The sequence below is a fragment of the Rhincodon typus genome, chromosome 11 (genome assembly GCF_021869965.1).
Source record: "Rhincodon typus isolate 14 chromosome 11, sRhiTyp1.1, whole genome shotgun sequence".
Taxonomy (NCBI): domain Eukaryota; kingdom Metazoa; phylum Chordata; class Chondrichthyes; order Orectolobiformes; family Rhincodontidae; genus Rhincodon; species Rhincodon typus.
Window position 1 is genome coordinate 73,573,378 of NC_063342.1, and position 15,984 is coordinate 73,589,361.

At 45.4% G+C, this 15,984-nt stretch overlaps 1 protein-coding gene across 1 annotated transcript in view; it reads left to right on the forward strand.

Moving 5' to 3' along the window:
• phex (phosphate regulating endopeptidase homolog, X-linked) overlaps window positions 1–15,984 on the forward strand; it is a 67,842-nt gene that overhangs the window by 2,317 nt on the left and 49,541 nt on the right. The window contains exons 2-3 of the mRNA XM_048603339.1: window positions 5,950–6,015; window positions 10,423–10,584. Coding sequence (XP_048459296.1) covers window positions 5,950–6,015; window positions 10,423–10,584 — 228 coding nt within the window. The remainder of the gene's footprint in view (window positions 1–5,949; window positions 6,016–10,422; window positions 10,585–15,984) is intronic.

Genomic DNA, 15,984 nt, shown 5'->3' on the forward strand with positions numbered 1-15,984 from the left:
TGCTGAGGGAGCGCCGCACTGTTGGAGGGTCAGTACCGAGAGAGTGCCGCAATGTCGGAGGGTCAGTACTGAGAGAGTGCCGCGCAGTCAGAGGGTCAGGACTGAGGGAGTGCTGCACTGTTGGAGATGCTGTCTTTCAGGTCATTTACTAAAGTGAAGCACAGTCTGACTCTCAGAGATTTTAAAGTTCCCATACTGCTATTTTTAAGAAGGGTGTGCTGAGGCCAGTATTTATTCTTTGACCAACAGCACTAAAAATGAGATTGTCCAATCAATTACATCTTTGCTGTTTGTTGACTTTTCCTGTGCACATCATGGGCTTTCTAGAGAACACGTTTGCCTGCACTTTGGCTAGTTTCCCTTCTGACTCTAAGATGTACATGCTACTATTGAACAAAGACACTGCAGTAAAGGCAGTCTCTACTGTCCCGATCACTCTAATTCATCTGCTAATACCAAGATTTTGGCTTTCAGTAACAAACAGCAGGGTATTGTAGTTGAAATGATTTGTGAATTTGGAGGAACTCTGACTGATTGAATGCTCTGAGAGTCCTTGCCTACAGTGTTTCGGAGTGCTAGCCTTCTGTTTTGGGGCAATTCATGTGCAAATTGAGGAAATCACAAAAATAATGGGCAATTAAGGATGAGATGTTGCATGCATAAAGGAAATGGAGAAGTGTTGTAAATTGAGCAGCACCTTCAGGGTACTCACAAAGCATGCCGGTGGATTTTAGCTGCTGAAACTTTTTATTTACTACAGTGTAGAATGGTTTGTAACTGCACCGGCAAGATTTAGCCCAGGGTCTGTATGGTAAGAATGATTGGGCCCTTCTCTCAGTAGGAGTTGACGGTGGTCAAATCTGTGTGCCTCCTCACATTTACTATCAAATCATTTGCCTTGTGTTCTTACTTTCTGCACTCTCATCATAAGACTATAAGATGTAGGAACAGAAATAGGCCATTCAGCCCATTTGATCTGCCAATCAACTCCATTTTCCTGCCTATTCCCCATAACCCTTCATTCCTTTGTTAATTAAAAATCTGTCTCTCAGCCATGAAGAGACTTAATGACCCAGCCTTGACAGCCCTCGGTGGTAAAGAATTCCATAGATTCACTACCCTTTGAGAGAAGAAATTCTTCCTGTGTCTTCAATGTGCGGCTCCTTATTCTGAGATGATGCACTCCGGTCTTAAAGTCTCCCATAAGAGAAAACAACCTCTTCACATCTATCCCATCAAATCCCCTAAGAATCTTTTTTGTTTCAATAAGTTTGCCTTGCACTCTTATAAATTCCAATGAGTACAGACTCAGTCTACTCAATTTCTCCTTATAACGCAGCCCTTCCGTACCCAGGATCAACCCAGTGAACCTTCTCTTCGATGCATTTCTTGGATAAGCGTTCCAAAACTGTTCGTAGTATTTAGCTAGTGTCTTGTATAGTCTTAGCGAGGCATCACTTTTCTTTATACTTCACTCCCTTTGGAACTCCCTTGTTCCACTTAAACTCTATTCCCACCAGGCAGATGGCACGTGGGATTTTGATGTAGATGATTATTTGAAGGAAGAACAGGGGGTATTCTTCCCCCCACCCACCAGCATTTCAGCCATTGTTTATTCCCGATCAGTGCTATAAAAACAGATTGTCTGGCCGTCATCTCACTGCAGGTTGTTGGAGCTTGCTGTGCACAGGCTTGTTTCCCTCATTGGAGCAGTGATTGCACTTTGAAACAGCTCCTTTTGGCTGTGAAGTGAGAAAGGGCACTGTGTAAATACAAGCCTCTTTAAACAGTTGATTTTCTTTGAGAGTGTTAGAAGTCCCCAGTGAAGCGAGAGCCGCTATCAATCACCTTGAACTGGTTTCCAAGCTCGCTCCTTCCTCTGAGACTAATGCATCTGGCATCTCAAACTCTGGCCGCTGGATGTCATTACAATAGTTGTCTGGCATCATTTGTGGTATTTCCTCGGCTACTCTTTGAAGTCGGCTGTGATGACGGAGTTTCCCTCCTGGATTATGTGCTTAAAAAGGAAATGTTTTCCAAGCGTTATGTGTGGCCTCGCTCCACATTGTCAGGATTCTCTGATTCAGCCCATCGCCTTTGCCCATTCCCTTTCGATCCTGGATGAGAGGGGAACTTACCAACATTCCAGGACTCCGCAGTCCTGCCAGGATTTGAAGATTGATCATTTTGGCACACTCTTTTCGGGGTAACAGGCCAACTATCCAAACAAAGTTTATACTTTGGTTCATTTTCTTTTAATAAGTTCATAAGTTGTCTTAAGTTCATAGAGTTATACAGCACAGAAACATACCTTTTGGCCCAATTCACTGACCAGGTTTCCTAAACTGAACTAGTCCTATTTGCCTGTGTTTGGCCTATATCTTTCCTATCCATGTACCTGTCCAAATACCTTTTAAATGTTGTAATTTGTACCTGCCTCCACCACTTCCTCTGGCAGCTCGTTCCACATGTACACATGCCACTCTGTGCATTAAAACCTGGCCCCTTAGCTCCCTTCGAAATCTCTCCCCTCTCACCTTAAACCTATGCCCTCTAGTTTTGGACTCCCCTATCCAGGTGTAAAGACCTTGGCTTTTCACTTCATCTATGCCCCTTGTGATTTTATAAGCCCACTCCTCAGCCAGAGAAATCAGCCCCAGCCTCTCTTTATAATATAAAGCCTCCGTCCCAGCAACATCCTGATAAATTTCTTTCAGTCCTCTTTCTAGCTTAACAACACCCTTCCTACAGCAGGGCGAATTAAAGATCACATGACTGGGGGTGGGGGTGATAAGACCATTAACCAGGTTCAGGGCGAGGTACCATGTGATGAAACCTCCAGGAATATATCCCAGCAGAGTTGGGAATCTGAGTTCCCCACTTCAGGACTTGGGAATACCAGGCTGTCGATCCAGTGATGTACCGCGGGAGTGCCACACTGTGGGGGATGCCAGCTTTCCAATGAAATATTGAACCAAGGCCCCATGGGTGTACAAGAGGGATCTGTAGTTGGGAGTTAGTTTCTCTCGGTTCCCTGGGGAGAAATCTCTCCATCAATATCGTTGAAACTCATCCTCTAGTCACTAGCCTGTTCCTGCTTGCTGTGTGCCATTTGGAGCAGCTCCTATGATGCTGCTTGGCCTGCTGTGTTCATCCAGCCCTGCACCTTGTTGTCTCGGATTCTCCAGCATCTGCAGTTCCTACTATCTCTGATTCAAATGGAGTAATGGCCTTTATTTCAAAGGAATGGAGCCCAGGGAGATCTTTCTGAAATCATACTGTGAACAGTTTTGGACCCCTTATCTAAGGAAATAGACACTGGCATCGGAGGCAGTGAAGAGAAGATCCACTACTGGGTATGGAGAGATTGCTTTATGAAGGGAGGTTGAGTAGGTTGGCCCTGTACTAAATGAGAGGTGACCATATTGAAACGCACAAGATTCTTGGAAGACTTGACAGGGTAGAAGTGGAGTGATTGCTTGTCCTTGTGGGAAGGTCTAGGACCAGAGGGCATAGGCTCAGAATAAGGGGCAGCACATAAGGAGCGGGGGTGGGGGAGGAATTTCTTCTCTCAGAGGGCAGTGGATTTGTGGAATTCTTTACTGTACAGGGCTGTCAAGGCTGGGACATTATGTATATATTAAGTATATTCAAGGTTGAGGTAGATTTTTAATCAGAAATCGAATCAAGGGTTACAGGGCAGGGGGAGGGGGGAGGCAGGTAAACAGAGTCAAGGATTATCAGATCAAACGTGATCTCTTCGAATGGTGGAGCAGACTGGATGGACCGAATGGTCTAATTCTGCTCCTATTTCTTATGGTTTGCAATTAACTGGGGGAGGCAATGGCCGAATGGTATTATCGCGGGACTGTTACTCCAGAGACCTAGCTAATGTTCTGGGGACCTGGGTTTGAATCCCGCCATGGTAGATGGTGGAATTTGAATTTGATAAATATCTGGAATTAAGAATCTAATGATGACTGTGAATCCATTGTTGATTGTCGGAAAAACCCATCTGGCTCACTAATGTCCTTCAGGGAAGGAAACTGCCATCCTTACCTGGTCGGGCCTATATGTGACTCCAGACCCACAGCAATGTGGTTGACTCTGAACTGGCCTCTGGGCAATTAGGGATGGGCAATAAATGCTGCCTGGCCAGCGATGCCCTCGTCCCGTTAATGAATAAAAAAAAAATTGGATTCGGAGATTTTAAGGCACATGATCTGTCACTAAGGAGTATTCTCGAGGAGGACAGAGAGGTTTGGAGATGTTCATGGAGGGAATTCCAGAGTTTAATGTCCAGGCAGCCAAAAGGAGGAAGGACAGAAAACAGGGAAGGCTCGAGAGGCCGGAATTGGATTCCGAGCAGGGATTACTCAGGTCCTGGAGGGCTGGAATGAGAATTTTTAGTTGCTGGAAAGGGAGTGAGCAGAGGGACAGTGGGCGATGGGGTTCTGATGTGGATTGCAGACTATGAATGGAAGACAGGCAGCTGAACGGAAAAACTCTGGAACAGTCCAGCCTCGGGCCCCCATAGCAAAGATGAGGCTATTGGCAGCGGCAAGGCTGAGGAAGGGATGGATTTGTGGGCATTGTCCTGGAAGGATAACGATCCGTCTCCCCAGACACGGCCTGCTCTGCTGAGTATTTGTGATTTACCAACTATGGTAAACTACAGTACGGATGCGGGTGTCGGTGTTTCAGCACAGCCTTTCTGTGTGGGCGATGGGAATATTGACTTCAGTGGGGATGTGGGCCAGTGGTATTGGGAGTCCAGTGTAATTCTTGGGAGAAACTGGTCGAAATCCCAGCTTGGCAGCTCGTGGAACTTAAATTCAATGAAAAAACAAAGTCTGGTATTGAAAATTCCTCTCCTTGATGGTGACTCTAAGACTAACATCGAATGTTGTTGAACCCATCTGTAGGGAAGGAAATTGACCCTTCTTACCTGGCCTGGCCTACATGTGACTCCAGACCCACAGCCATGTGGTTGATTTTGAAATGACTCTGGCAAGCCATCCCGATTGCGAGTGGGTGTCTTGCTATCGACGCCAACATCTCATGAAAGAAAAGCTCAAAAGGCGCGAATATCCTTCTGTCCCCCTCTTTCCTCACCACCCCCCTCCTCAGCCCCAGTGGCCGCACCTTTTCGCTGTGTGATCACTTTGACGATGTGCAAAACTTTGGGTGGCATGGTGGCTCAGTGGTTAGCACTGCTGCCTCAGCGCCAGGGACCCGGGTTGGATTCCACCCTCGGGTGACTGTCTGTGTGGACTATGCACATTCTCCCTGTGTCTGCGTGGATTTCCTCCGGGGGCTCTGGTTTCCACCAAAGATGCGCAGGTGGATTGGCCATGCTAAATTGTCCATAGTGTCCAGGGATGTGCACACTTAGGTGGTGAATGCAGGGTCACAGGGATAGGGTGGGGGTGGCAGGGTCTGGGTGGGATGCTCTTCAGAGGGTCAGTGTGGACTCGCTCCTTCCACACTGTAAGGATTTTGTAAAAACGTGGTAGCCAGTTTGTGCATAGTCAGCTCCCACAAACTGCAATGTAATAACGACCAGACCAATAAGTTTTGGTTGAGGGGTCTAAGTCACTAGGGACAGTTCTCTTGCTGTCCTCCCAGTAGTGATACAGGACCTTTAGATGTCCATGGGCCCTTAGTCTAGCAGATAGACAATGCCTCTGACAGTACAGCTCTCCATCAGCACTGCACTCAATAGGGCTCACTTGTTCTTCATTAAAACCAAGGACAGCCTTATCCTGAGCACTCCCGGGAATTTCAGTCACTGGTTGTTTTTTTTTTGTAATTTTGAACGCACTCAGAGCTTGTTGAGCTGGGGCAGGTTATGGATGGTCGGCAGTGTCCAGGCTGGCTACAGAGTTGCAGCACTGCTGATAATTTTCCTTCACCCTGCGAACTGAAAGCTGTTTTGTTTCTTTCCAGTTGGGAGTCGAGTGATCAAGCTGCAGTTTGAGGAACACTGCCTCAGCTCTGAGTGTACCGAGGCCGGTAAGCTAAACACTCCATCTTCTTCAGCGAGTTACCTTGTTCCAGTTTGTGGTCAGTACCTTTGCTTCCTCAGAGGGTTGAGAGCCTGTGAGGTTGGTGGAGGTTGAATTATCAAATCTCTTAAGGCACAGATTCTTGACAAACAACAGAGCCGATGGCTATCAGGAGTAGATGGGTAAGTGGAGTTGAGACCACAATCAGATCGGCCATGATTTAATCAGATGACAGAACAGGCTTGAGGGGCTGAATGGCCCATTCCTGCTCCTGATTCGTATCACCTCATGACCTGGGTGTCACTTGCAAGACCACTATTTATTGTTAATCCTCACTGTCTTCCCATTAGCCCTATATTAATCCCCAAACTGATTGCACTGCCCTTCTCTCTCCCCTCATAGTCCTGTACTAAACCCCAACTCATCCCACTGCTCCCAGTACACCCGAATCAATTCCCCAACTAATCCCAAAGCTCCACTCTCTCTCCATAGCCCTGCATCAGCCCCCAAACTAATTTCACTGCTCCTCTCTCTCCCCATAGCCCTGTATCAATCACAAACTAATCTCACTGCCTCACTTTTTCCCACAGTCCTGTACCAATCCCAAAATACTCCCAAAGCCACATTCTCGCTATAGTCCTATTCAATCCGCAGACTAATTTCACTGTCCCATGCTCACCCCATAGGCTGGTATCAATCCCAAACTAATCCCACCGTCCCACACTCTTCCCATAGCCCTGTATCAATCCCAAACTAATCCTAGCCCTCTATATTCCCCTGGATCAAATATCTATCTTATGTGCCTGTAAACAATGGCTTCAGCCAGCTTGTGTGACACTATATTCCATGTGTCTACAGCCGTTGTGTAAAGAAATATTTATCAAGCGCTGATTCTTTCAGTCAGAATGTTGGCATGAAGACCCCTCTTCAACAACTCACTGAATGGAGGATCTGTTCTGTTTAAATTATGAAAACGCTTCTTAGTTTCAACAATCTCACAACATAAATGTTAGATGTCCCCAAACCCTCTGTCAAGTTGCAATAGACCCACTGCTCATGGTGCACAGTAGTTCTGTTTTTGGTTAGTAATTCAGAGGCTGTAATAACAGTCTGGAGATATGAGTTCAAATCTTACCAGAGCAGGGAAAGGGGAATTTAAATTCAGTCTGTCTGGAATTAAAAAGGAACAGCCCCAGACTATGTTTAACAACAAGCCCTTAGCCTAATCTGGTTTGCAAATGTTCTTTAGGGAGGGAAAGCTGCCATCCAAAAATGTTGACTCTTGATTGACCGTTCACTTGGTTATACCGGACTGTTATTGAAATGTCTGAAGGAGAAGAAGCCAGATTGTCCAGCTGCTATTGCTGGAGTGGATCTAGATAACCCTGCAAAGTCTTCCTCACTAACAGCTGAGAATTGGGAGAGTTGGTCCTACCGACTGGTCAAGCATGATCTGACACTCCTAAACTCCATCTTCCTAAGTTTTCTCCAGATTCCATGATTACCTTTCTGGTTGGAAGGCTTATGTATCTCAGCCTTGAATATACTTCGTGACCCTGCCTCAACAGCCTTGATGGTAAAGAATTCCACACAGTACACTCTGAAGAGTAATTCCTCCTCATCTCTGTCTTAAGTGCATGTTGGTCAGTGCATTGAGTATAAGAGTTGGATTGTCACATTGCAGCTGTACAGGACATATTGGTGAGGCCGCTTTTGAAATCTTGCGTTCAGTTCTGGTCTCCCTGCTGTAGGAAGGATGTTGTTAAACTTGAAAGTGTGCAGAAAGGATTTACAAGGATGTTGCAGGATTTGGAGGGTTTGAGCTTTAGGGAGAGGCTGAATAGGCTGGGGCTATTTTCCCTGGAGCATCAGAGGCTGAGGGGTGACCTTATAGAAGTTTATAAAATCAAGAGGGGCATGGATAGAGTAAAGAGACAAGGTCTTTCCCCTGGGGTGGGGGAGTCCAAAACTAGAGGGTATAGGTTTAAGGTGAGAGGGTAAAGATTGAAAAGGGACCTAAGGGGTGATCTTTTCACACAGCGGGTGGTGTGTGTATGGAATGAGCTGCCAGAGGGAGTGGTGGAGGCTGGTACAATTACAGCATTTAAAAGGCATCTGGATGGGTACATGAATAGGAAGGGTTTAGAGGGATATGGGCCAAATGCAGGCAAATGGGACTAGATCAGTTTAGCTGATAGCTGATCAGCATGTACAAGTTGGATTGAAGGGTCTGTTTCTGTGCTGTACAACCCTGTGACTCTATGACTATAACAAGGTGTCACTAGAGAAAAAGTACCAGGGAAGTGAATGGAACTACAGACTGAGTGCCTAAGAGCAAGTGGCTGCAGCAATAAGGGAGGCATTGCTTGTATCATTTGTGATGTCCCTTGGTTCTGGAAAGATCCCAGTGAATTGATAAACTTGCACTGTAACATCTCTCTTCATGATAGGAGGGAGACTGAAAGCAAGGAACAAAATGCCAGTTAGTCTAAGATGTCTCATTGGAAAATGCTGCTATTCACTATTAAACAGGATCTTTAGGAAATCGTAATACAATCAATCAGCAATTTCACACACCTTCCACGTCCTTCTGAATCAAGGCCTCTGATTATTAAGGAAGCAACGCTGCATGACCTTACAGTTTCCTAACTCATCAATAGCAGAGAAAACACTATGGGATCCAGACTTATTTAAGCACCCCATATCGATGACGCTCCACTGCCTCCTCTGGCCTTGAAACTCCCTATCAAGAGCAACTCAGTCATGTCTCAGACTGCATCAGCACTTGCTCCCCTTCTGGTTGATCATCCTCCTTTCCTGGGTCTACACACTCCTAAAGTCTGAAACCACACTCGAGTACTCATTCACAAGCATAACTCCAGCTGTTCACTGACTGCTAGCTTCGCCAAGCTAAAACAGCCTACTGGGTTTTTATTTCCCTGAGCTCCAATCCTGCTCAGTTACATCAAGCAAATACTTTTCAACCCCCTTTGTGAGCAGTATGAAGTATTAATGCTCACACGTTTCTTCCAAACCCCTCATAGCTCCACCCAACACATATCCAGCAACTTTCCCAGCTCCCCAGAACTACTACTGAGCCCTGACTCCAACACTTAGATGCCAAACAATTCCTACAACTTCTTCCTGAGTTCTGACAGCACAGAGCAATATAAATTCTCTTGACTCGGTCCCCTGTCTATTGTCTTCCCAGCAGCACAGCTAACTGCTGTACTGCCAACTCTGTGTCTCATCCTCATTCACTGCCTGTTAGCTTCAAACTCCTCTTCAGTGACCTTGGAACTGTCCGAAATGGTCCATTGAAAACTTTGCAATAAGCCCCTCCCCTGTTGCTGGGCAGAATTGAATGCTGCCACCTCGAGTCATAGAGTTTTACAGCATGGAAAGTGGCCCTTTGGCCCATTGGGTCCATGCTGGTCATCAAGCGTATATCTGCTTGAATCCCATTTTCCAGCAGTTGGCCTGTAGCCCTGTATGCTATGGTGTTTCAAGTGCCCATCTCTATATTCATAAATGTCTTATGTGACTTCCAGATACCCACCACCTTCTGGGTGATTAAAACATTTGCCTCAAAATCTCCTCTACATTTCCTACTTCCTACTCCTTACCTTTAAACCTGTGCCCCTGGTTATTGACCCCTCTATTAAGGGGAAATGTTTCTCCATATCGACCCTGTATATGCAGCTTAGAACTTCGTACAGCTCAATCAGATCCCCCTCAGCCTTCTCTGCTCTAAGGAAAACAATCCCGAGATAGGAATTGTCTGATCCATAGATTACTGGTTTGTTCAGCTCAGTAGTATGTATACACATAGAGAAATTCATTACACACTTCGGAAGGAATTTTACAACTAGCAGCAGCCCTGCCTCTCCTCGGGGTTGGGGGATGCAGAACGTGGCCAATGCTGAAGATTTGCCACCAGGAAGCTGGTGGGGGAGAGGAGTTAATAGAATTATAAACTTGTTAATATGGGAAGATGGAAATGGGTCAGTGATGGGCCAAACTAAACTTGTCAACGAATGGAATGAATAAACATTCAGGGCAGATGGAGTTTAAGGGCAAAAGCTGAGAATAGTGAGGAGATCACTAGGTGGTGGTAGGTAATGTGAGCCTCAGTGTGGAAGGATTTACTCCATGAGGGGAGCTATAGAGATTTTTGCCTGACATTCGATGGTCAAACAATAGTCATCTCACATTGTGGCTTCTGTAGTCAATGTACAGAAGACTGTAGTCATTAAAAAAAAAGCTCTGGGAAAGGTCAGGGAGAGAGAGAGAGAGAGAAACAGAGTTAATGTTTCTTCAGAAGTGGAAGTTACAGCACTGTTTTAGACTGATGGCTGTTTTACTCAGGTCGCTGTAAAACGATGTTTGACGCGCCGTTGTTTCCTCTTTACAGCTGTTCACATCCTCAAGAAAATCAACTGGTCAGCAGATCCGTGTGAGAACTTCTTTGAGTTTGCCTGTGGGCAGTGGATAAAGGAGACACCGATCCCCGAAGACTACTCGAGCTACGGGACATACTCGTGGGTTCGGCAAAGCGTCAATGTCAAGTTGCGAGGTACGTCCAATACAGGACCCGGGGGCAAGGACAGGGCAACGCAGAGGTGGCATTAATCGTTCCACTTCTCAAAGGGAGGGCTGGCATTTCAGTGGTGCCTTTCGGTGGAGAGGGGGTGGGGGCGGGGGGAAGAATGAGGTGCGGTCCCCGCTGCTTACGTGAGGCCGAATTATTTGTGCACAGAAAGATCCCGTACAGAGCAATGCAATAAACAAGCAGGTCAGCAGTATAGCATTGTTGACCAATTTTGACCAGGACACGAGGAACCTTTTGAAGAGCGCCATGGGCTCGGTGAATAATTTCAGTAGAAACAAGTAGATTTGTAGTCGCACTACCTTTTGCTGAGCTAGATTCTCTTGTCCGGTACATAGTAAGAAACAATTAATAAATTTCACTGGATGCCAATTGTGAGCGACCTATACATCCACATGCCACCAAGTGACTGATTTCTCAGTAAAATAAGGCACACTTTCCCACTTTTCAAGGACTTTGGGACAATAAAGCCATCAAAGAGATATTACCCTGGGCTCCAATGTAGCGCACATCCCAGTGAGAACCAGAGTACATTTTTTTTAAACATCTGGCATAGTCTCCCTCCTAAGTGCCCATGGCTCCACAAAACATAGCCTCGGATTCAACGCAGGGGTTAGAGAATTGCCTTTCAGTAACTTTGGAAATATCTGGTAAAGGATTGTGATTTGTGGTTCACATCATGAGAATAGCACAGTGAGGTTGGCCCCATTGTGTGTGTTGGACCTCAGTGGCAAGTGCACAAGACCAACACTGCCTGAAAGTTGGGAATGATTCAAATTGTTAAACCTCATAAGAACAATAAGAAATGGGAGGGAGTCACATGTGACCCTTGAGGCTTCTCCTTCCAGCACCCTATCACTTCTATTGAAACCCAGCACCCGTGGTACATCCATCCATTGAAGCCCATCCTCCTTGTATCTAACTCCTCAATTGAGAACCAACCCCCTAGACCCCCAACTCTCCATTGAAACCACAAGGCCATAGGAGTTTGGAGCAGGAGGAGATTGGTCAGCCCCTCAAGCTTGCTTCACCATTGTATACGGTCTTAGGCTGTGAACCTCACTTTCTCACCTTGTCCCCATTTCCCTTGGATTCCTGAAAGACCAGAAACCCTGTTGACCCTGGCTTTAAATGTATTCAGTAATGGGACCTCCACAGAAATCCCTCCTCATCTCCATCGTAAATGAACACTCCTTTCTTCTGAGACTGTGCCCTTGTGTTGTAAATTCCCAGGCTAAAGGGAATCAATCTCCCAGTGTCTACCCTATCAGCCCCTTCGGAATCTAGTATATCTCAATGGGATCCCCTCTCATTCTTCTTAAACTCCAGAGAATATAGACGCAGTTTGCTCGACCCCTCATCGGAGAACTCTCATCCCTGGAGCCAATCTAGTGAACCTTCACTGTCCAGTCATCAATGCAAGTATGTCCTTCCTTCAAAATGCAGATCAAGACCAGACACATTGCATGAACATTAATTCCTTGGACAGTCATAGTCTGACCTCTTCATTGTACTTCGATCCCTTTGCAATAAAGACCAACATGTAATTTTCATTTCTAATTGCTTACTGTACCTGCATGTTGACTTTCTGATTTCCAGGTATGTCTGAACATTTATAAGTTATTTATAACACTTAAGTTTCATGGAATTTACAAAAGTTCTGTTTTGTTATTATTAAGGCCCAAAGCGATTGGCCCCACATTTCCACACAGTATAGTCCATCGGCAACTTGTTGCACATGCACTTAACTGGTCACTCTCACTTTGCAGCCTCTGTATCCTCCCCACAGCTTACCCTTCTCCACTCAGCTTCGATAGGGATAAACAGGGAAAAAATACATTGCTATCTGTCTGTTCCTTTACCTCATGACTATAGATTGTAAAGAGCTGATGGCGACAGATTGATTCTTGTGGCACTCCATTAGTCACAGTCTGGAAATGGCCTGTATACATCTGCTCTCTGTTTCCTGTCCGTTAACCAATTCCCTATCTGTACAGAAAATACTAACCCAACTTGATGAGCCCTTACCTTGCTCTGTAACTTTTTGTATGCCACCTTATCAAATGCCCTGGGTAGTGTTGTAAAACAGAGAAACCTCAGGGTTCAGGTACATAATTCTTTGAAGTTTGCATCACATGTAGACAGGGTGGTTAAGAAGGTGTTTAGCACGCTTGCCTTCATTGCTCAGGCCTTTGGGTACAGGACGTTGGTGTTCACTTCTGGTTGCCCTGTCTTAGGAAGGATATTATTGAGCTGGAGAGGGTTCAGAAAAGATTTACCAGGATGTTGCTGAGAATGGAGGGTTTGAGATATAAAAATAGGCTGGAATGTTTGGGACTTTTTTCTCTGGAGCATTGGAGGTTGAGGACTGACCTTATAGAGGTTTATAAAATCATGAGTGGCATAGATAAGGTGAATGGCAGGTGTCTTTTCTCTAGGGTGGCATATTTTTAAGGTGAGAGGAGAAAATTTTAAAAAGGACATGAGGGGCAATTTTTTTACACAGAGAGTGGTTTGTGTGTGGAATGAACTTCCAGAGAAAGTGGTGGATGCAGGTACAGTTCCAACATTTAAAAGACATTTGAATAAGTTCATGAATAAGAAATATTTGGAGGCATATGGGCCAAGCGCAGGCAGGTGGGATTAGTTTAGTTTGGGATTATAGTCAGCGTGGATTGGTTGGACCGAAGGGTCTGTTTCCATGCTGTATGACTCTATCTTCTGGTTCCCCTTGGTCCACCCTGTAAGTTACATTCTCATAAAACTCTAATAAATGTGTCAAACATGATTTCTCTTTCTGAAACCATGATGACTTTCCCTGATTATCTAAGTGCTTTATGAAGACTTCCTTAGTAATGGATTCTAGTATTTTCCTGATGACTGAGGTCAGGCTAATTGGCCTGTAATTCTGTGTTTTCTTCCCCCCTCTTACTTCAATACAGTTTGCTAATGTCCAATTAGCTGGCAACATTCCAGAATCTAGAAAACTTTGGAAGGTCAAGCTCACGCACTTTCTCAGCAATGACCCCTTTTAGAAACCTGGGATCCAAAAGAAAAAGGTTTGAGTCCGGATTAACTGAAACACTCCAAACTGAGATTGGTTTGTTTCTGCTGGGCAAGGCAAATGGAGAGCAAGACAGGCAGTTGGAATTATGATGCACATCAGCCATAATCTAATGGATGGGTAGAACAGGTACAAGAGGCAGAAGGGTCTCTTCCTGTTTCGATGTCCCAAAGCCGAGTTTACAACCCCTGCTCTTTCTGTCTAATGCATAATGATGGCGAAGTCGTTCAAACATAGAGCTCTGATTGCAGAATCTTTATAAAAGCTGAGTTCTCTCATTCTGATTGTGGAATACAGTTTTCTCTAAAACTTGAACAAAAACAGAAGTTGTTGGGAAAGCTCGGCAGTCTGGCGGCATCTGTGAAGACAAAAAATCAGAGTTAACGTTTTGGGTGCGGTGACCCTTCCTCAGAATTAAGGGGGTTCTGAGGAAGGGTCACCGGACCCGAAACATTAACTCTGATTTTTTTTCTTCACTGATGCTGCCAGACCTGCTGAGCTTTCCCAACAACTTCTGTTTTTGTTCCTGATTTACAGCATCTGCAGCTCTTTTGGGTTTTTTTTCCCCCCTCTAAAACGTGTTTTACTTGCTGTGTCCTCTGGGTGTTTCTGGATTGGCTGTAAATGCTGGCCTAGCCAGCGATGCCCACATCCTGTGAATGAGTAGAAAAAAAAAAATTGCTTGAAGAGAAGGATTGGAGATCAAACATGATTGTGGGATCGCAGGCTAAATGCAGTGGGGTTTACACAGCTTGGCACAATGGAGGGCACTTTGCCTAGGCGATGCGTGGACTCAAGTGTGCCCAACTCAGTCTGTGTCACGATCTGCCTCTTAAGGTACTTCTTTGGCCAACAGTGCCTGCCAGAAATCGGACATACCCACCCCTGGCACCACCACCTCGTACAACTCTGTCGCGGTTGGCACAGGAGCATGCACAACATCAACAAAAATTGTTGCTTCTGTATTTTAATGCCACGTTTGTGAAAACCTGGAAGACGCTGAGTGGATTGACTGGCAGAGTCCTGATGAATGCTGCTCTGCTCATTTGATTCATCTGTGTTGGAGAGAATTCACCGTGCTGCGGTTTTGGGATTCAAGGACGTAACCTAGCTCTCAATTTGGACTTCCAGCTGAGAAATGGACGTTGCTGGCAGCAAAGTGGGAATGTTTCCCCTATAAATTACTCGACGAGGCAGGAAATGAACAAAAGACTTGCGTTTACACTGTGCCTCTTGTCTCAAAGTGCTTTCTAACTTTACAGAACTTTCAGTGCAGTTACTGCTATAAGACAGGAAATAATTGGTGCGCAGCAAGTTTGGACAAACACTATCGTGATAATGACCACATTAATCTGGTCTCCGTAATATTAACTAGGGATTAATATTGACCGAGGACCCTGGGGTTTAGCTGCCTGCTTTTTTAAAGCACAGACTTCACATGCTCCTCATTTCCGGGTTTTTCCTGAATTCTGGAATGATGCACTGAGCTGACAGCGTGAGGTACTGCTGGATGTGTGAGGATTTCTCTTTACATAGAAATGGAGAAAATATAAGTCATTCGGCCCTTTTGAGCCTACTCCACCATTTGTTATGGTACAGTCACAGAGCTGTACAGCATGAAAACAGACCCTTCGGTCTGACTTGCCCATGCCAAGCGCACATCCTAAATTAATCTAGGCCCATTTGGCCCATATCCCTCTAAACTCTTCCTATTCATTTCCCCATCCAGATGCATTTTAAATGTTGTAATTGTACCAGCCCTCACCACTTCCTCTGGCAGCTTGTTCCATACACGCACCACCCTCTGTGTGAAAAATTTGCCCCTTAGGTCCCTGTTAAATCTTTTCCCCTCTCACCTTAAGCCTATGTCTAGTAGTTGCAGACTCCTCCACCCAGAGAATAGACCTTGTTTATTTACCCTATCCATGCCCCTCATGATTTTATAAGTCTCTATAAGGTCACCCCTCAGCCTCCGATGCTCCAGGGAAAATAGCCCCAGCCTATCCAGCCTCTCCCTATGGCTCAAACCCTCCAATCCTGGCAACATCCTTGTAAATCTTTACTGAACTCTTTCAATTTTCACAACACCCTTCCTATCACAGGGAAACCAGAATTGCACACAGTATTCCAAAAGTGGCCTAATCAATGTCCTGTATAGCCGCAACATGACATCACAACTCCTATACTCAATGCACTGACCAATAAAGGCAAGCGTACCAAACGCCTTCTTCATTATCCTGTCTACCTACGACTCCACTTTCAAGGGACTTGCATTCCAAGGTCTCTTTAGTCAGCAACACTCC